The sequence below is a fragment of the Apis florea genome, unplaced genomic scaffold (genome assembly GCF_048593485.1).
Source record: "Apis florea isolate Af1SG1 unplaced genomic scaffold, ASM4859348v1 contig_1914_pilon, whole genome shotgun sequence".
NCBI lineage: Eukaryota > Metazoa > Arthropoda > Insecta > Hymenoptera > Apidae > Apis > Apis florea.
The window spans coordinates 551,657-572,665 of NW_028256504.1; the positions used below are offsets into that span (position 1 = coordinate 551,657).

At 32.0% G+C, this 21,009-nt stretch overlaps 3 protein-coding genes and 1 long non-coding RNA gene across 14 annotated transcripts in view; 2 read left to right on the forward strand and 2 right to left on the reverse strand.

Moving 5' to 3' along the window:
• Nucleotides 1-1,608: 1,608 nt before the first annotated feature.
• LOC100868331 (U6 snRNA-associated Sm-like protein LSm5) lies at nt 1,609-2,720 on the forward strand. The gene is made up of 4 exons (XM_031916553.2): nt 1,609-1,774; nt 1,956-2,124; nt 2,207-2,403; nt 2,554-2,720. Exons 2-4 carry the CDS (start codon nt 2,079-2,081, stop codon nt 2,584-2,586), a joined length of 276 nt encoding a protein of 91 aa, XP_031772413.1. The 5' UTR covers nt 1,609-1,774; nt 1,956-2,078; the 3' UTR covers nt 2,587-2,720.
• Nucleotides 2,455-4,176, reverse strand: Mos (proto-oncogene serine/threonine-protein kinase mos). Its single transcript, XM_003693719.4, has 4 exons — nt 3,787-4,176; nt 3,519-3,709; nt 3,068-3,450; nt 2,455-3,007 (listed from the first exon to the last, which is right to left on the reverse strand). Exons 1-4 carry the CDS (start codon nt 3,855-3,857, stop codon nt 2,702-2,704), a joined length of 951 nt encoding a protein of 316 aa, XP_003693767.1. The 5' UTR covers nt 3,858-4,176; the 3' UTR covers nt 2,455-2,701.
• A 2,053-nt stretch (nt 4,177-6,229) lies between these two features.
• The window catches only part of Ae2 (anion exchange protein Ae2), a 54,911-nt gene continuing 40,131 nt past the window's right edge, over nt 6,230-21,009 (reverse strand). For 6 of the 11 annotated variants that reach the window (XM_086914912.1, XM_086914922.1, XM_086914931.1 and 3 more), the window contains 8 exons: nt 19,213-19,393; nt 18,758-18,839; nt 18,017-18,394; nt 13,365-14,052; nt 12,707-12,769; nt 9,239-9,833; nt 7,630-8,737; nt 6,230-7,225 (listed from right to left, as the gene is read on the reverse strand). In XM_086914912.1, coding sequence (XP_086771038.1) covers nt 6,553-7,225; nt 7,630-8,737; nt 9,239-9,833; nt 12,707-12,769; nt 13,365-14,052; nt 18,017-18,394; nt 18,758-18,839; nt 19,213-19,393 — 3,768 coding nt within the window. In that variant the 3' untranslated portion in view covers nt 6,230-6,552. Of the gene's footprint in view, nt 7,226-7,629; nt 8,738-9,238; nt 9,834-12,706; nt 12,770-13,364; nt 14,053-15,495; nt 15,709-18,016; nt 18,395-18,757; nt 18,840-19,212; nt 19,394-21,009 lie in introns of those variants that run through there. The other 5 variants (XM_086914935.1, XM_086914940.1, XM_086914933.1 and 2 more) reach the window with 3 other exon arrangements.
• On the forward strand, nt 10,070-12,089 carry LOC147658577 (uncharacterized). The gene is made up of 2 exons (XR_015294364.1): nt 10,070-11,679; nt 11,783-12,089. It is a non-coding gene; the product is annotated as an uncharacterized LOC147658577 (long non-coding RNA).

Below are 21,009 nucleotides of genomic sequence, written 5' to 3' on the forward strand. Positions count from 1 at the left end.
ATTGTTTAATAGAATATAGCATATTACACCATAATGAAAACAAAACATAAGATTATATCACTTAGTAAAAATATGAAGATATAACGATTATGATTATTGAATTCAATATTTTTGAACTAATTAATAGTACACAATTATAATATTACTTTAACCACTGTCCAAAATTTTAATCTTGGTTTACCTTTCATGTTTGGCAAAATTATGTATGTAACTTCCCTATATTTTTTCCTAGAACAACATGGCAACTATTACATGAGAAATAAATATATCTTTATATGATCATAGTGAATAGTGGCATAGAGTAGATAGATAATAGATTTATTATTATCTTTGGTTTAAATTCAAACTTATATAGTCATTATATAGACAAGAAATAGTATAGACTTTTCATATTAGGGAATTTTGTGTTTTACGTTTTAAAATACCGATTGCACAAATATCAGATTTAATACGCCTTGATTAAAAATGATACAATTCAATGATTCAATTTAATGATTATTGGAATATTTAAAATTCAAATTTAATTTAATATCAATAAAATCAAACAGCAATAAAAATATTAATATTTCATAAATATCTTTACATATCTAATACCTACATTACAGACAGAAATATTATATATTATATAAATATAAATTATATTTTATATATATTTTTATATTTATATATAAAATTAATATATAATATTTTTGTCTGTAATATAGATATTAGATATATAATATATATATATATGTGATATAAAATATATGATTTATAAAAATATATTTAGTAGCGCCATCTCTTGGAAAGTTGCTCAAATTTGTCACATTTTATTATTGATAAATGATTTAATTATTCTTGAATGATACTATCTATTTCAAGAAAATTGAATTTTTACATGTAATTATTGACAATAAAATTATTTATTCAATTAAAATATAGAATAGACATATAGATATGTGTTTTGTATGAAAATTTCATTTAACATCTTTTTCCTATTATTTCATATTACATTTTTACATTACATATGCTTTTGCATCGAAAACGATTGTAATTTTAATAGTTGAAATTAAAATTTGATTTTACATTAACATTAATGTAATTGCTATTCATTATTAATTAACTAATATTAATTATTAATTATTAATTAACTCATATTAATTATGAGATAAATAGTATAGATTAATCATATTATTAGACAGAAAATATCATTAATATTTTTGAAATGAAAAAATTGTCGAAAAAGAATTATATATTTTTATATTTTCAACTATTTCTAAAATACTATAAATGAAATTAATATAAACAAAAAAATAGATAGGAAAGAATAAAGATGGATTAAAAATTGATTTTCAGTATTATCTTTTGAATTTTGAAAATATTTCTTCAAAGACAAGATAAAATATAGTAAGAATTGAGATTTAACGAATTAATTTCCTTTCCTTAAATGTATTTAAAAAAATAAAACTAAAATCAATTATTTACTTTATCTTTAAAGAAATGTCTTCGTTTTATCAATTCAAAAAATGGCATTAATTATTTCTATTTTTTTTCTATTATTTATCTATGTCTATATTTATTTATTTGTTTTGATTGGTTACTCCATCTCTTTGAAAAACGCTGAACTTTCTTATATAAGTACTGTTAAGAATAAAATGAATTGATTAAATAAATTTTGTTTTTACTTCATGCTATCTGACATAGATTTTTTTCAATATTGTCAATAATCCAAATGTTAAAAAATTAATTTTAAAAATTAAATAAATATCATCAAATAAAAATAAAAAAATTAAAAGTAAAAAAACAGAAATTTCTTTAATATGTATTCTTAAAATTGTATTATCATTGTATGTTATAATCTATTATATATTATTTGTGATGGTGATGTGGATTGGATAATAAATCTATTTTATATTTAATCTGTAGTATAAGACAATGAATACTTGAACATTGATTGTTTTATCTGTTTCACGTAGATGGCGTGCCGGTGGTGTTTCCATGCACTGTATTATAGAGCGAGTATTTGTCGATGAAATAAAGAATAATTTGTGCTGTGTTATTTTTATTTTTAATTAATATATCTTGCTATCTTTTTCATTATGACCAGTTCTGTCAGTACAAATCCATCAACTCTATTACCTTTAGGTAAGACAAATGTTTTGTTTACATTATATTTTTAACCTTACTTTTTTTGATAATCATATCACTTTATTGTATCAAATTTTAGAATTGGTCGACAAATGTATTGGTTCTCGGATACATATTATTATGAAAAATGATAAAGAAATTGTCGGCACTTTGTTAGGCTTTGACGATTTCGTAAATATGTTACTCGAAGATGTGACAGAAAGCGAAGCAACACCGGAAGGAAGAAGAGTCACCAAACTTGATCAAATATTACTTAATGGAAGCAATATCACAATGGTTAATAATTTCTTAATAGTTTCTTAATAGTTTAAATTAATTTCTTTAATATAAGTGTTATTCAAATTATTTATTAATTTGTTAAGTGTATACAGTAAACTTTTATGTGATATTTTTATTAGTATCATTTATAATAAATTTTTGTTACAGCTTGTACCTGGTGGAGAAATGCCTGATACGTAAAAGATGATTTCTTTTGTTATGTATTATATAATCAAAATTTGATCATTAATTCATACGTATCTACTATAGAACAATAAAAATTTCTATTAAATAAGGATAATAATTGAAATAAACATTAAGAAGAAATTAATGTATCAATTTTAGTTATTACTTCATTGGTTGTGGGCCTTTCGGTAGTATTTTGTGACCACATTTGTTTATATAATGTTTTATAAGTACCTTTAAATTCATCATCAATATTATCATCTGTAGGGCGATGCCCTTTTGCAGAAAGGTAAATAATTGTGTGACTATGCAGTCCAGCAAATGGCAATTTTCTAAATAACATTTGCCAAGCTACAATTCCTAAAGAATAAATATCTGCTGCAGGAGTTGGTCTATTTTGTTTTATAACTTCTGGAGCAGTATATCCTGGTGTGCCCTAAGAAAGAAAAATCTTTCTAATAAGCAATAAAGACCATATTATATAATAGAAACATACATAAAATTTATCAATTTCATTTGGTGCATCTATTAGCACTGAATTACCAAAATCAGTAAGCTTTGGTTGACCATTTTTGGACATTAGAATATTTTTAGGTTTGACATCCGCATGAACAATACCAGCATTATGACAAAATTGTAGAGCACAAGTTATACTTCTTAATATACAAATTCTTTCATTTTTAATTAATATTGCTTCATCTAGACGATTTTGCAAGGTAGTGCCACATAATTCCATTGTTATTAAAGACAAAGATGCACCTTGTTCTATCATTAGCACTTTTACTATATTGGAATGTCTTAGGAAAGAAGCATGTTTTTCACCGTTTAACATATTAGAATATTTTTCTGTTTGTATCATTTTAGCTGCCACTTGTTCACCTATTCAATATGTAATATTCAAATATGCCATTTTTAAAATTAAAAAAACATTAAAAAAATTGTTTTACCTTTATACAAAGCTTTATATACAATACCGAATCCGCCGCTTCCTAGAAATGTACCGCATTTGATAGGAAGACCATCTTTTAATATTTTTTGTCGGTTGGGAGTATCAATATTAAAAGGAGATAATTGGTTTTTAGTTTCAATGTTATTTTCATAAACATTTTTCATAGGAGTTCTTGGACTTAAATATGTTCTATGATAATATTAATGTATAAATATTAACTTTAAATGAATTAATTTATGCGTTAAATTATTTTACTGTTGCATTACCTTTTATCATTTTTTAATATCTGCGGTGAAATTTTATAAAATTTGGTTGCTAATTTTTGAGGTGAAGCCATTTTTATACTGTATATATTATACAAGAACAATCTTTTTATCTGTCTTAATATTTAAGGACAACATAATGAAAACACATATTTTTTACATGTGTTTTTGTACATGTTAGAATTTTAAGAAGTAAACGTTAAAAAGGTAAACACCAATCGTATGACAATGAATAAACACAAAAGTATAAGAATGTTAATATTATAATGATTACAAATGTTTGTCTTGTAAGGATATAATTTTAAAAAGTTACAAAATAGAGAGGAAATAATATATTTATTTGTTTGTCTAATATAAGGCATAAATCATCTACTAGAATCTATTACTAATTATTACTTTTTAATACTGTATGATAACTAGATTATGTACAATTTTTTTATGAACTCATAACAATTCATACTTATCTTGATAATCTTTCAATATAGGTAATATCAGTAGTATGTATATAATAACATGTTAATGTATTAGATATATCTAATGAAATTCAGTGTTAAAAACTTCATGCTTTAGTATATGCTCATAAGTACTGCTAACGTTTGTTCTTATAATAATTCTGGACCTCTATCACAATTATGCAGCACAATATTCTCGATTCGTAGCTTTCGGTATTTTTGTATAAATAAGTAATAATAAGTAATGCGATTATATTTTTGTCTTTATGTAAATATTAGGATTAGAGTTGAGTTTTTAATAAAGTACTCTTGCGGATTAGCAAAATATTTTAACCAATTAAAATAGAATGTCTTTTCTCTTTCATAGTAGCATCTAAAATATTCATTTTAGTGATTTTCTTTTTTATTGCACGTATTTAACATACGATGAGATTATTATTATTATCATTATTATATATCTTGGTCTTGTTTAATGTGAAGTTTTACATTTGGAACAATAATTATTATTGTAAAATTAATAGTTATCGTAAAATCAATACTGATTTGTTCTTCTATAACAGAAATAAAACATTAAATAAACATTTAAAAAAAATTATTTCATAATTTTTCAATTTTGCTTATTATATTTTTAAATATAATATATTATATTATATATTATTTTTAAATAATTATACGATGATAAATTTAAATAAACGCCGTTTGAAGTAATTATGGTTTAAATTTTTTTTAAATTATTCGAATCAAAACTATTTTTTCTTTGTTCTATTGTTATCAGGTACTTCTCTAAATGTATGTATGGAGTACCTTTTTTATTATCATTTAAATATATTTTTTTTTTCTTAAAATTAAATATATATTCTTTAAAACAGAATAAAAAGAGAATATTACAAATCGAGGCGTTTTCATAACATCATAACATTACAATTTTTAGAAAAAAAGAAAAAGAAAAGAATACATATTTATATAATATAAATAACATGTAAGTATTTTTTATTGCATGAAAACGTACTGCTGAATTTTAAATCTTATTTTATAATCATTAGATTGATTTAAAGAGTTGTCTTATATGATGGCTTATATTTACGAATATGATGTTTTTTTATGTAATAAAGCGTTTATGGAAAGTTTTTATTAAAAAAAAATAGAGTAATTTTAAAAAAAAAAAAAGAGATGAGTTTACAATCGACGATATATAATAAATTTTACTTTTAAGTACATATGTCGAAAATATAATGAAATCTGTTATTATTTAGTTTTGTAAAATTTAAGTTCAATTTTGAGATATTTATAAAATATTATTTTCATTTAAGAAAATAATGTTAAAGCACAGATTTATTGAATATTGCTAAATGATTGTAATTCTTCGCACGAAATGAGTTATACGGTCCCAAAGAAACTAGATTTTATAATATTAATTAATGAGAACAGCTAATGATAACTATTCGGACAATTTTCTTATAAAAGATTTAGTTTTCAATTCGCCTACATTATTTCTCTATAGACGGACCAGCACCATTTTGTAATTTACGACCTTTTGATTTGGCACTCTCGTATCTCGTGCCTTTACGCCTAAATTTTTCCTGAGCAATGTGTCGTCGTTCATCACCGTTCTGTAGAGGCACCTTTTTTTATCCCATCGAAATCGAAAATAGATGAAACGAATTTTCAAGTATTGATTATGAATATATCAGATAAAATGTAGGTATTGAATATCATATGTTTTACTTTGTTATATATAATAAATTATTTTCTATGAAAAAATTACCAATAATTTCAATCAGTCTGTAACCCTTGTTAAATTCAAACAACTAACATTTAACGTATACGTTTAATTTAATAAAATGTAATAAAATTCAAGTACCTACATGTATTCAATATATGCACAATAAAATACATTTTCTCATTTCATCTTCTTGTTCTAATGTCATTATTGATTATTTACAAATTTTGTAGTACAAAATAATTTTTACGAATTCAACGAGTTAACACCACCGTTGGGAATCAAAATCCTTTTATTTAACCCTTATCTACGTCCTTAATTCATTATCCTCTCTTAATTCATTGGTATACATATTTTGCTCTTTCACGAAAATAGAGATCTTTTCTCAAGAATTTGCGCTAGTATTATAGAATCGCTTCGATATAATAATAATAATAAGTAACGGAGAAAGCGTGATTCTTTGAAGAAAAAAAAAAAAAATGAAAAATGAAATCTGGGAAGAAAACAATGTAGGAAGAGAAGAGAAGAGAAGAGAGAGGAAAGGAGAGGAGAGGAGAGGTATTTTTTTTTTTTCGGACAAGTCGAATAAGGCACTATCTAACCAGGTAACGGAGCTTCCTCGTAAAAATCTGGTTCATCCTCGGTACTCTCGTGTTCCGATCCTTTGCTATCGAGTGCCCGTAGCTCTGCCGCAGTAAAAAAGTGGTTCATCTGACCCCGTAAAGGTATCATAAGAATCAGGAAGAACGGAAGTGCCAAGGCTGCCCTGGTACTTTTCACAATCCACAGTATAGCCAGGCACAAAATTTGTATGAGGGTGAAGATGTGCATCTTGTACGTTTGCACACGCCGTACGTAATTAGCCGTGCCATGGTGTTTCACTGGCATGAAAAACAGCTTCACACGATCGAACAGTTGGACGCCGTTCGTCGAAGAGATACCCATGTAGAGAAACACCCCCAAAAGGACGGACATTGGTACGCGTCGTAAAAGTGGCGCCATTAACACACTTACGCCGATCAACACGGCAACTAATAGAGCGCTCACTCTCTGCTCCTTCACTTCGACAATGTGCGGTTTATCTCCGGGTGCATGAGTACGGGACATAACTGTCACCGCCGAGACGTGTGTTAACGATCGAACGGAGGCGGCGCAACACCAAGGAGCGCCCATTAAACCACAACCGACATTCATTAAACACACTACTACTATATCCATGTGATAGCCGTTACCTTTTCGCAATTTTCGTTCTTTTTTATCGATGATTAGCCTACAAACAAATTATTATCCGTTATTTTATACACAAAATAAGAAATAAGAATTGTATAACAAAAATTGAAAAATCACTTAGAATAGGAATCATCTCAATCTCAATCCCTTTTGAACAACTTTTTGCTATATATATTTGTTTGTTTGTTTTTTTTTTGTTAATCTTAAAATATTACAATTTCAACATTTCTAAGATTTGAAATAAGTTTGAGATAGATTTAGCTTAGACATGAATTGTATGTAACGAGTTGTGTTAAATGCAATGTAATATCTATCCACTAATTTGAAACTATTATATGAAAGTTTTGAAAGATTGATTGATAAAATAGGAAAAATCATGAAATTAGATCCTATTCTAAATAATTAATTAAACGTTTTTGCGAGCAAAGAAAAGATGATATTTACTCGGAGATTTGAGTTTCCATGAAAACGAGTATATAAACCAGCAACGCTGGCACGATGCAAGCCATGGCCATCCATAGTGGAATAGGTTTATGCACTCCGGCGGGTGATACGATCCAGTTTCTACCAGGTAGGGTCGGGGTTAGACCTTCCGGGACCAATAATTTCTCCGTTTTTACTTTAGCCAGATAATCGATCAACGCAAATACGACAATACTGATGGGCACGCCAAAATCACCAAACGCTCTTCTGGCACTTCGCCCGAGGTAATGACTGTTGCGGAAAATACGCAAGTAATAAGCACCGAGAAAAGTACCGAGACACAAAATGGTACACATGAGGGCGGTGTTCGGTTGATTTATCAATATTCCAGCCGCGTTGTGCGCTGGTATCAAAGTTCGAGGCTCGGTCAATGGAATACCAATTGTCTCGCCGGTCTTTGGGGAAACAATGTTGATCTCTGTAACATTTAATGGCCCTTCGTAAAACGTTTTGTTCGTCTCAGGAACAAAACTGTATTCGTCAAGCAATGGATTTTTCACAAAATAATTGTACAGCTTGATAAACGTTTCAACGATATATAGAATGGAGATTAAGCCTGTGAAAATTTCTTCGGTGAAACGTGTGAACAGTCTGACCAGCACGGATCCCTCGACACAGGCGATCGCTAGAGCTATGATTCCCATCCATGCTCCGACGTAAACTCTCACGGTTAAGAATTCCAATTCATTGGCCAGGCAAAAGTTGTACAAACTTTCGTCGAAGAGCAGTAAAGGGCCGGTCGTGCCAATGATGACTAAAGGTTGGGTGGAGAATAAAGCCATCACTACGCCAGTCCAGGAACCAGAAACCAGGGTCTCGGATATGCCGATAACGTTATGCGTTTTGTCGCTCATCAAACCGCCGAAAGTAATGGCTGTGCAGAGGGCAGCAAAGTACATGAAAATGGCTGCCGCTAGACAAGACGAGCTCAAACCGTCGGTAAAATCGGAGAGATAGAAAGGATAGCGTCTCTTGATATCGTTAATAAGACCGCCAAATGGACGTTTAGTTCTTCGAAGTGGATCATCGTCGTCGGGAGGTTTCTTTTCTTCTTCGCCGGCAAGAAGAGCTACGAAAATGAAACGTAATTACGTTTAATCGTGATCTTTTCCCTCCTCCTCCTCCCCCCCTCCCCCCTCCTTGACATTTGTTTGAGGTTATTATTATTACGCCAAGAAGAAATCCTGCCAACAAGAACAAGAAAGTAACGCGATCAACTTTTGAAATTTCGCATCATCAGACGATATTACATTTTCAGAATAACAGAAATGACTATTTTCATCAATTTTATTATTTCTAGTGTCATTTCTAGTGTCAATGGATACGCAGGACTGTCAAGCAGGACTTTTTAAAGAATCTAAACATAGAAATTGGTATGCAAAAAATTTTATAAGAAATTTTTAATTTTAGGCCAGAAATGTCTGTATATAATTGCACTTAATTTGTAAAACTTTCATACAATAATATAACACGAAAATTTTCAGCTTACAACAAACATTCTTAATTTTTGCACTTGTTATTTAATTCACATATCCATTCACTACGAGCGACTCATAACAGACAGATTTACCTTTCTTGACAGCGGCCTCGCTTTGAACAGGTTTGCTCTTCTCCTCAAGCGCTTTGGCCTTCCGTTTCCTTATGGCCTCGCTCTTCGCCTTCAACTCGCTGAAAGGTAACAACGCCTGCCTCTCCCAATCCCCAGGGGGCAGCACGATCGAGTCATCCAGGAACTCATTGATCGCGGAAAGAAGCTCCCGTCTTTCGTTCGCTTTGTACGCGACTTTATGGAACGACGTATTGGCCATTAGGGTGGCGATCGATCTACCGATTTCGTGATAATCTAGATCAGCGTTCCTCGGCCCCAGCAACGTGAACATGAATCTTACTGGTATCGTGACTTCCGTGATCGATGGAATGAACACACCCTCGGCAAGCCTGACGAACGCGATCGTCGGTTGGTCCAGAAAATCGACCGCACCGACCAGGACAACCGTGGCCTCGGCGCCGGCCGGTATCCTCTTCAGTATGTAATCGTTGTGACCCTTCTTCAGATCCTCGTTGCTGCTCGTGTACGTCAACTCCTCCTTCATATCGACCACCGTGTGATTGCTGTCCAGCGCCAAGTTCGACGACACGATTTTTGGTTTCGTGTCGTTCAGATTCTACAGCAAGGGAACAGGAACACCAGTTAGTATTGCGCGAGGAACGGCTCCACCGATTTTTCGAGATTGTATGCATACGATGCGTTGGACCAGGCAGAGGTTTGTATATATATTGTATATATGTAAAAAAATGTATATATATATATATAAAAAAAAAAAAGGATTTTCGTCCCTAATTGGACAAGCGAGAGAGATAGAAAGAGAGAGAGAGAGAGGCGGATGCTGAATCCTTTCGTTTCAAAAATTGAATTGTTTTATTATATATAGAGATACTGTATATTAATTATGCACTTATTATTAAAGAGAGACATTGGATTTTATTTCTGACAGGATTTTGAATTTTTCAAATTTTTTTAGATTTCTCTGCCTCGCAAATAGCAAGATAAACAATTACAAATTCTGTTTTCTTTTGTTTTAATTAGAGAAACTTCACGCACGAGTTGAGTTAAAAGTTTCATTAAAAAACAATGAAATCAATTTTGAAATAATTACCACTTTCTTAAAATAGTAAATTAGACTATTTTTAAACAAAGTTTATATATATAACTTTACTTGATCAAAAGACGAACTTCAAGTATTGCATTATATCTTGAAAAAATGAAATAATGCTAATTAGATTATTTTAATTAACGACAGCAGTGCCCGATTAACTGTTGCACTTTCTCTAATCGACTTAATGGACCCATCAATTCAGAGGACTGGACCTTCATTTTTGCAACAATTCTCAGAAACACTTACCTCCTCTGATATTGAGTTTCTGCGATTGTTCTATCCGGGCATTGCTCTATACAGAAAATAACTTTACATACAGAATCCGCCTCTCTGTTTAAAAATTGAGGGAAAAAAATCACATATACCCGAATCTGAAAAATACATAATAATATCTCTAGGATATCAAACGCTACTTAAACTTCAAGTGGTGTTCAACATTAAGCGAAAATCCTTTGAAAAAGAAATAAAGAAATTCTTCTAAACGAACCATTAAACAGAATCGAACTCTGCGTAATGCAACAACGACACAAAGAAAGAGAGAGAAAAAAAAAAAAGAAAAAACACATATGGACGGAGAAAGGGCAGAGAGCGTTGAAAGAGAACGACTAAACGCGAGACGATAGGAAAAAAAAAAAAAAAAGTCAAATGAGAAAGAGAGAGGGGGATTAAATAGCATCGATTCGATAATTGCCAATGAATGAAAGTGCAATCACGATCAAAGTGTACGACAAGAGAGATTACGACCAGTCAGTGTATCCGTGTATCCGTATAATTCAAATACCGAAAAATTAATATTAAGAAGCTTATTGCAATTGCCGAACATGGATATGAAAAAAAAAAAAAAAAAAGAAGAAAGAAAGAAAGAAAAAAAAAACGTAAGCCAAAAGGGGGACGACATATACCCATGGACTTACAGGTGTCACTTTGTATAACCAATAATCATACAGAATAAGGTACAGTTCTACGAGCTAGCTGGCGAAATGCCATTCTTCCTACGATACTATCCCTAAAACTAACTATATATAGCGCTATATAGTTTTATGCGCGCAAACACAAGGAAAAATTTTACTATTGTGGTGACTCAATATATATATGTATATATATATATATATATATATATACGTATATATACGAAGAGATGGACATTGAACGATTCCTTCCACATAATATACATATGTGTATCCACGTGTGAGACGTTTTCTCGATACACACACAAACGAGAAGATAGGGAAGCGAATAAGAAAGTTGGGAAAACACACTCATTTCCCTGTAAGTTCATGCCGAGAGAATGTTAATGCGAAAAAATCGGTATATAATATGTATATATGTATATGCATAGAGTGTTAATATATTCGTAAGTAAACATTGGAGAATCAATTTTAATCGTAGAAACAAATAAAAAAAAAAAAAAGAAAAAAGAAAATTTCGATTGTGGACTATTTATAGGTTATTTTTAGGTTATAAGCAAGTTGAAGTTTACGCTTGTAGGAAACGCCTGTAGATAGGCAATCCGCATAACGTTCAGCAATACCGTATTGCAGTGACACTCGTCTAGCCGAGCCACAACGCAATGAAAATTTTAATTTACTCAAGATATTGCTCAAAGATTTTTAATGCAATAGTACATACAAAAAGAAAACTTTTAATATATTTTTTTTTTTTTTTTTCATAAAATTCATTTATTATTTAGCAAAATTAAATTGGTTTTCCTAGATATGACAAATTATATGAATTTCATGTTTAAATAAAAATTTTCATTCGAAATACACTTGTTAAAAATCCTTTTGTTCTATAACATTTAATTGTGAAATTTATAATTTAATAAATAAACTTCGATCGACGTTTATAATTTCTTCTCTCTCTCTCTCTCTCTCTCTCTCTCTCTCTCTCTCTCTCTCTTTCTCTCCATTTTATATTTGTCTCTAGGTATCTAGAACCGATTTTCCAAAGACTTTTTAAAGAATATATTAACATTCTATATATGTATACAGGGTGCTTAGCTACAGATGTTCAAAAAAATTAAGAAACGACTCTTCGAAAGTAAAATCAGACAAAAAATCAAAAATAAAAAATTAATTAAAAATTGTCTTTGTCCTTTAATTATTAACGATTCGAAAAAATCGAATCGAATATAATTCGATTCTAACGCTTACAGGATATATTTTTAATCGTCGATTTTCAAAAATTAAAAAAACGAAGCAGAGAATACAATTTCTTCCTTTTTTTGTTTCTGATTTTCGTCGCTTTTATTTCGGCACGAAGAGAATCGTTTCTTAAAATTTCGTTGAACGTTCTGTACATGATCGATGGTGGGCAAGCCGTAAACTAGCGGTAAAAGTTGTAAATTCTGCGTTTTTTAAGTCGGGAAACGAGAGATTTACATGTTGGGTTACATGGTTCTCAGAGGCTTCCCGCGCAGCGTCCTCTTCCTCCAGACAGACGGACTGTGGAAACAACATTAGGACACACCGTCAGTCAGGCCTCCCGTCTCTACGGATTTCTATTGATTATTTCTCACGATAAACTTTTTTCTTTAGTGATATTAAGAAAAAAAAAAAAAAAAAAAAAAAAAAAACATTTCTTTTCAGCACAAACAAACAATTCTATAATTTCATAAAAAAGGCTTGAGAAAAGGATTAAAAGACGTGAGTAGCTTTTAAAAATCGATTTACCACGTCGTAATAAGTAATATCGTTAATATCGCAATTAGCAGCAAACTGGTATTATTATATCGATCCAACGTTACGTGCGTGGTAACGTTTCACGACTAATATGCATCGGAAAAAACACATATTGCACGTATCATATTATTTTTTTTTTCTTCTTCCCCTCTCCTAATCGTTCCCTCAACGTTTTCATCAATTCGGGGAAAAATCGAGAACCGTGCGATATATTCGAATATCGAACGAGGCTACAGCACATTCATCGTCACGACTTAATTTCTTTATAACAGCGACTGTGCTCGAGCAGCTCACACTTAATAATAAACGTTGAAAAGGAACCAAGAAGTGTTTCGGTGTCTCTGGCAAGAACAATTACCTGCAAGCTCGTGTAGCTGGCGTAATTCCGTTTCCCGCCGAAACGGAATCCACGATCGTGATCGTGAACGTGCCTGTGCCTAAGCAACAGCGCCCTCATCACCACCGGCCTATCCTCCGGTAGAATCAGCTCCTCGATCACCATCTGCTCGACCACCCTATATACCAGGCCGGGCAGATCCTTTTCCTCGAGATCGAGGAGAACTACACCTGTCTCGAGGCATCTACGGAGATTCAACAGGGAATGGAAGCTCAAGGAAGCTACGTGGGGCCTGCCCCATCTGTCCGCTCCTTCCTCGACGTCCTCCTCGTATTTGATCCATCTGGCCGTTTCCCTCCACTCCCTTTCCTCGCCGATCCCGTACAGCTCGTCCAACTGGACGAACACCTCGTGCGGAGAATGGTCGTACATTTTTTTGAAGGTGTCATGGGGTATGCCACCTTCCTTCTTCCGGCCGATCTGGACCGTCGAGTGGGCCGCCTTGTGACGCCTCATACCACGGGGATCGTCGCTTCTGTGCGATTCCAGGTCGTCGATGTCCAGCTCTTGAAGGGTGCTTGCCTCTTCCGGTTGTACGCTCACTCGCCTTGCAAGCACACCCGGCCCATCCGGGAGGCCAGCTCCCGATCGTTTCCTCCATTGTGGATCCTCTTGGAGCGAGTATTTTCGCGATTTGTGATGATGTCTTCTGCAATTTACAATTATCCGCCAGATTATGTTCCGTTACTCGTAAAATGTAATATTTATTCGTCAGAGGTCCACAACAGCCTTAGGGACTAGATGCGAGGTGTATAACTGTTATAAGGACATAAAATTCTATACTTGTTTTATCTTTGTTGATAACGATCACCGTAGAATACGACGGCTAGTAAAAAAAGAAAGAAAAAAAACAGAGAAGAATTGAAAATCCGCTTGGCTCATTGGATGATTCAAGAAGAATATCTCTAGTTGACGTTTTCAATATACACGAATTACAATTAGAAATTGTACAATTTTGATTAAGTCTTGAAATCGAGAAAATAAATAACCTAATATTATATTCTCTAGTTATTTTTACCTTTTCCTTTTCAATAATTCTTATATATATATATATAAAGGACTAAGCACAAATTATACTTCTCTCTATTTTATCTTCTCTTGATCAAGCTAAATTTCAATGTTTCAAATCGATTGTATTCGATTATTATTTGTACGTTTATGCTTGCACAGTCCGAGCGAGAGTCAAGATTCTGCGCAATGCGTAACTATCGAAATCTAACCCGAACTTGCCCGAATTTATCCGATCCGTTCCGAATTACGTTTTCGAATCCCCGTATATCTCTAGCGTATAGAGAATAAATATCTACTATAAGAAGCTTCAAAATTGTTTCAGAATTTAGTCGAATAATTTATGTTTTGCGAAGGAATTGGTATACTGCTACAAATAATAGCTGCACTTTCTTGTCTCGAAGTGTTGCCAGAATTGTATATGCGGTTTTTGTTGGCAAATGATCTTGCCCGTCAACATAATGATAATCACAAATGAAGCCTAGTCTAGAATTCAACGACTAGTATTTAAAGAACAGATGCGTGATTGTGACGTATAAAATGTATTTTTGAAAAATGTTCATTATTATAATTCTTTAGTAGCTCTAGGGACAGCTCAATTTATCAATCGATATATTACAACACACCAATGTGTCGTAAACATTGGTCTCAGGTGTAAAAATTTAATTAAAAATTCTTTTTTTTTAATTAATTAATAAACGTAAAAATAATATTTAATATTTATTAAACAATTTCGACAAATCGGTCGAAAATTGTTACTACTTACTTGATATTAGTGAAACGAGCGATATATTTTGTATAAACTTTTTTTTCTTTTCAATAAATAATTATAAAGAGTATTATTTTTCAAGTTATTTTTTTTATTATCTTTTAATTGCGAAATAAATAAATAATAGAAGAATAGGACAAAAATAACAAGGGTTAAAAAGTGTGACAAGAGTCTGGCTAAAAAGTTTAACAAGATGCCAGAAAGGAAAATTAATTAAAAATCGATGTTATCAGATACACAAGAAAAACATTACCACGTGCATATTTTATTATTAATTAAATTAAATTAATCGAAATGGAGAAGAAATATGTATACTTTTTGACTTGTCCTAAACGACCGATATATAAGCTGTAGCGATCCGGACGATAATCGAAACTCGAATACATGATTGTGAACAACAAGAATTCACATTCGTCACACTATTGATATGATCAAGAAAGCAAGAAGAAAGAAGACGCGATGAAAATTAATTAGAACAACGCGAAAACAATGGCCTCGAACAACAGACTGTTTGATGCAAAGGAACCAAGGTAAATCTCTGGCCAAAGGCCATAATATTAGAGAGTAATTGTAAACTAGTTCGCAATTCTAAATATTATACAATTATCTTACATTCAAAGCGTCTCGAGGAAGATCGAAACTGTCACTGGTTGGCCTCGACGCGCTTTATTTTCTAACGAACTAAAACTCAACTTCGAAAAGGTTAAATTTCGAAACGATCCGTGCGCGGATTCGTTCGCGCATGTGCAACACGCGCCTATGCTCAAGAATACGAAAATAGGACGATAATAAAACATGTACAGTACAGTATTTAATCATCATATGTTTCTCACGGTATCCACGTATATAACTGAGAGGGAACCCAACGAAACGAGTAATTTCACGTGTTTCACATAATATTTAATAACAATGCAAAATAAATTTCTTTAAATATTAGGTTTTCGGTCCTGCTTTGCCAACCGTCACTCTTTATTATCGACAAAGATAAAAAGGGACTGGAATTTTATGTCCTCGACTATGTATAGTTACTACTTACGGCTGTTCCTAAAGTTAGGTTAGGATGAGGTTAAGTGTGAACTTGAACGAATAAATATTTCTATGTATTCGGTGATATCGAAAGTAAATGAGATAGAAATATGAGAGAAGTATCATGCTTTTATATATATATATATGTATATAACAATACGACAAAACTTAAATAAAATGACTGCAGCGATGTGTAATATTTGTCATGTTTATTATGGATTCATTATGCGGAATTTACACGTATTATTTTAAAACAAAATTAATTATTTTGCATTAATATCGTACTTGACATTTGTCATAATTTATTTCTCTCAAAATTATATCATCTCATATTACTACCCTCTAAAGTCTAATTTTATCTTATTTTAGAAAATTTATAAATGTTTGCTTATTTATATTTTATTTCATAAGAAATTTCCTAGATTTCAGAGAACAAAAATAATAATATCTCAACATTCTTACCCTTTATTCTGGTTACAGCAATTACGCATTAACCAACTTTTGAAACTTATGAACATGCCATTAAAATTATTGAGTTTACGTTTCGCTACATTTATCCAACAGCAGTCAATACTTTCGTGTAGATAATTGTTGAAATAGAATGCGTTCAATCGAGATTCGTGCTTTACGAAAATTAGTCGAGAATATTATCTTTCATTTCACGAGGCAAGGTCGGCTTATTATAAATTCTTTTTTTGATACTTTAATAAGCTATTGTCGAAATCTTGCAAAAGAAAAGATTTTTAATTATCTCATTGATAAATATAGGATATTTCTTTTACGTTTTGATAGAATTTTGGAATACTTGGAAATCATGTATTATCAACATATATTAAAGAGACAAGAAAATAATAATTTTATGCATTTTCATGCTTTTAAGCGTAAAATTATAAAAGATACGATATTGTGTAATAAGACATTTAAAAGCAAATATGTAAACATTTTAATTTTTATATTACACCTATAATTAAAATATTATAAAAATGTCCTTCTAGCCCAGTGATTCTAAATCCTAAATTTTATATCTTTCAAGAATTCAATTCTAACAACACGTACAATTGGCTCGATTTTCAATAACTACTAACTAACCAAGTATACGATATTACAGATGTTCAAATTCCAAATTATCTTAATAATTCACAGTGGAACTTTGAAATACTGATTTTACCGACTATATCCTATTTGTTGTGTAAAAGTTGAGAACCTCTATATATAATTGGTAATAGATATTTTTATGGCTAGACTCGCAGATATTTATGCAAAATCATATATTCATAAAGAGAAAAATAAAGGAAAAAAGAGGGATTTGTTTCATTTATTAAATACTTCCTAATGAATAATAAATACTTGGGATGTTTTAAATATTTTTGCATATTATAATACGACGCATTCCCTGTTACTCACCACTTCTAAACAAATGAGAAACGAGATAAAAGCAAGAAACAATTTTAACACCAAATATTTTAACGAATACCACCTACCTTCTTCTCCACTTTTGACATTTTAACTAATTCCGCAATATTCCACGCGCTTACAGATTTTATTCGCATTTAAATCGTTAAAAATCGTTCGCAATATCTTAAAATTAATCAAATGAAAAAAATAAGCAAAATTTCTTAAACCATGTTCAAAAATGGATACTTTTTTATCAATTCTCATCCCTTCCAAAATATTTTCTACATTTCTTTTGCCAAGATATTTCGTCATTATCGATCGAGAATCGATAAAGAAGGCGTCGATAGCACGAATCTTACCGAAACGAAAACGGGGGGAATAAAGAAAATAACGAACAAATCATCATACGACTTACTTGTGCTCGTGTTTCTGATGCCTTCGACACTTTCGATCCTCATCGTGGTTCGCGGACGCACCGACTAGGCAACTCGGCACCACCTCGTCCTTTTTGAAACTGTGCACCTCCTCCTCCTTGATCTTCTCGAATTGCACGCGCGGGCTGCCAACGGTCGGGCTGTCGCTGAAACAGGAAGCGGCCCTTTCCGAAATCGGCGCCTCGCTCTCGCTGCTGACAACATTCTCCATTTCTTCCGTGGTCTCGTCATCGGCGTTCTGCACGCTCGTCGGCGACAATCCATTGTCCATCGTGTCCAGCTCGTGTTGTCCACCGCCATTTCCTGTTACAACCTGTCCGTTCTCCTCTTCTTGCCCGGCTTCCGCTGTCGATCCTTCGCTGTGAACGTCACATTTTATCAACTATTTTAATTTGCGTGGTTATTTATCAAAAAAGAGAGACGAAGTTGATCAGAGAGAATACCAATTAAATTTTCTTTAGAGAAAAGTATCTATATTGGGACGGAATGAAGAATCGGAGAGGAAATTTCACTTTTTTTTTTTTGATTTCTTATAATACACAAAAATGTAAACACAAATTTAAAGAGGGGGGGATCGACGAAAAATGACTCAAAAGAATTCTACCAATCTCACAGAAATTATATTTTTGTATCACGATACTTTCTCTCTCTCAAAAAAAAAGAAATACAAGAATCAAAATTTATTAAGAACCACTTCGATATCTTTTTGCTTGTGAACTTACGGTGAAAGATGTCGTCGCATAGACCTGGAATGAAGGCTTTTCAAGGGCATGTGCGGATGGGGGTAACTTCTTTTCCGATGCTCTGAAACAACGGCAATATTCGAGCGAGAATATTCCTCTCCCGCGAGCAAAACTTTGGTTAAATAATTATTCCATCTTACGTAATCGAGGCACGTGTGTGGGGCATCGAAAATAGAAAGAAAAAAGGAAGAAGAAAAAAAAAATCGCAAGCATCCTCTCCTCCACTGTTTCGTAATATTATATAAAGAATAAATAATGTCGCGGTACATCGGAAAGTAGAATTGTTTTGACCTTGGATCCCAAGAAAAATTGATTTACGTAACTATTTTTCTGCCTCCGAGGAGAGAATTATTGGAATGTGTTGCAAAAGTTGCAAAAGCTCGTTGGTGGTTGAAAAAGGATAACGCGCTTTAAACGTATGCGGGATCACGTACGATTGAAGTCACGATCTCCATAACGCGATGGTGGTCCTCGTTCTCGTTCTCGATCGGATCCAGCCGATTCTGAGGGGGAACCGAGTCGGGCTACGTCGAACTTCTCTCCTGTATCCATTGCGAAAACCTTCTCCATCTCCTCGTCGAGTTCCGGTCCCGTTTCCGCGCCATGACCGTCGACCTGACCCGAAACATGGTTTCAAAAAAATAAGTTCGCTGAACACGTCCAGGATGGAACGAGTCGAGGGAGAGAAGAAACTTTGGAGGAAAGTTGGGATCGATGATTTTTCGTGATTATTGGTTTTTTTTTTTTTTTTGATGAAAATATTTGGAAACATTCGTGAAATTTAATCGATTAAAAGAAGTGAAAGGATATTTTTTTTTTTTTTTCAGGACGATGTTATTGGCGAGGAAATCGAAAGAATGAATCCTGTTATTGCTGACAGATGTAAAAGAAACTGGGCTTAACCGGTTTCGATAATGGCTCTGCCACGAGCGTGAATAGAAGAGTGTAGGACGAATCGAAAATTTAAAAGCTACGTTCGTCTTTCACTTTTCCTCTTTCTTTATCTATCCTTTTCGCTGACCGTTGCTCCACTGATGAAATGTCAACAGAGATATTAAAAGAAATTTTATTCTTTACACTCGGTTGTAAATATAAAGATCGCGTTGAAAAAAATTATCTCTTCATTGTGAATCATATTAAGCGATTGTATTGCAAGTAGTAGATGGATCGAAGAGAATCGGTGGTTGAAATATCGTGGCGAATTTCCATTAATTCTAACGTTATTTCCACGGAAAGATCCCGAGTCAAAAATTCAATTAATCTCAATATGCTTTCTTAAATAAATCCATCGTACTTGATCGAATATCTAAGCACTATCCGAGCGCTTGCATTATTGTTATAGATAGTTGCGTAATATCGATTTGTTCTTCGGTGGAGGTGAGACACTCAACACGTTCGATGTCGACAAGTTAAATGCTACCATATGAACGTTATATATATTTTCTGGCCGATAATAATATACATTTAATAGAAAAGAAAATGACAGTTTTATCTTACCGATCGAGTCGATATAAAATGCGCGCAGTAAGTCGGTCAAAAGTTTGGAAACGATAAATGAAACCATCAAACTGTCATAGCTCATCAAGGTGATCATGTTTTTTTTGTTTCTCTGTTCAAAGTAATTAAAATATCGATAAAAAAAAGTTCGTTACAAAAAGTTGTTATTTCTATTCGTAATTATTTATTTATATATTTTTTTTATTCTATTCTATAAAACAATGCAATTTCTAAACGATACGTAATTTATTAATTTTTATTAATTAAAACTTTTCAAATTTATATCGAATAAAGTTAACACTTTACACAGGTATTTCGACAAGCGTAAATATTATTCGACAATACGGAAAATGAGATCAAGTTTTACAATTATAATAGTGCACTTGAAACCATTGTATTTTCTGTTCTGCTTAAATGTCACACTCGCTAATTCTTGAAAGTGGAACAACAGTTGTTCAATAATTCTCAGAATATTTATTCCCTTCGATAATTAACTCGCTAACTCGATTTTATTGTATATTTTTAAGAAAATAAAAAAAATTACAAACAATTGAAAGTTGACGTGGGAAAATGTTGTAGAGAAATAGAGGTTAGGATAAAGATATCACGTTTACACTTTACAATCATGCGAAGAATATTCGACAAAAATGTATTTTATTATAATAATATTTCAATTAAAAAAAAAAAAAAAATACCAGAAAAAGAAATTCGTTTCTAGCGAAAGAAAAAGGTAA

Bases quoted from the DNA above. Each gene is read 5' to 3' on its own strand.
- LOC100868331 (XM_031916553.2), top strand. From the start codon at position 2,079: ATGACCAGTTCTGTCAGTACAAATCCATCAACTCTATTACCTTTAG. The intron at 2,125-2,206 runs GTAAGACAAATG...ATCAAATTTTAG, and splicing joins ATCAACTCTATTACCTTTAG to AATTGGTCGACAAATGTATT. The intron at 2,404-2,553 runs GTTAATAATTTC...TTTTTGTTACAG, and splicing joins ATGGAAGCAATATCACAATG to CTTGTACCTGGTGGAGAAAT.
- Mos (XM_003693719.4), bottom strand. From the start codon at position 3,857: ATGGCTTCACCTCAAAAATTAGCAACCAAATTTTATAAAATTTCACCG. The intron at 3,710-3,786 runs GTAATGCAACAG...ATATTATCATAG, and splicing joins ATATTAAAAAATGATAAAAG to AACATATTTAAGTCCAAGAA. The intron at 3,008-3,067 runs GTATGTTTCTAT...TTTCTTTCTTAG, and splicing joins ATGAAATTGATAAATTTTAT to GGCACACCAGGATATACTGC.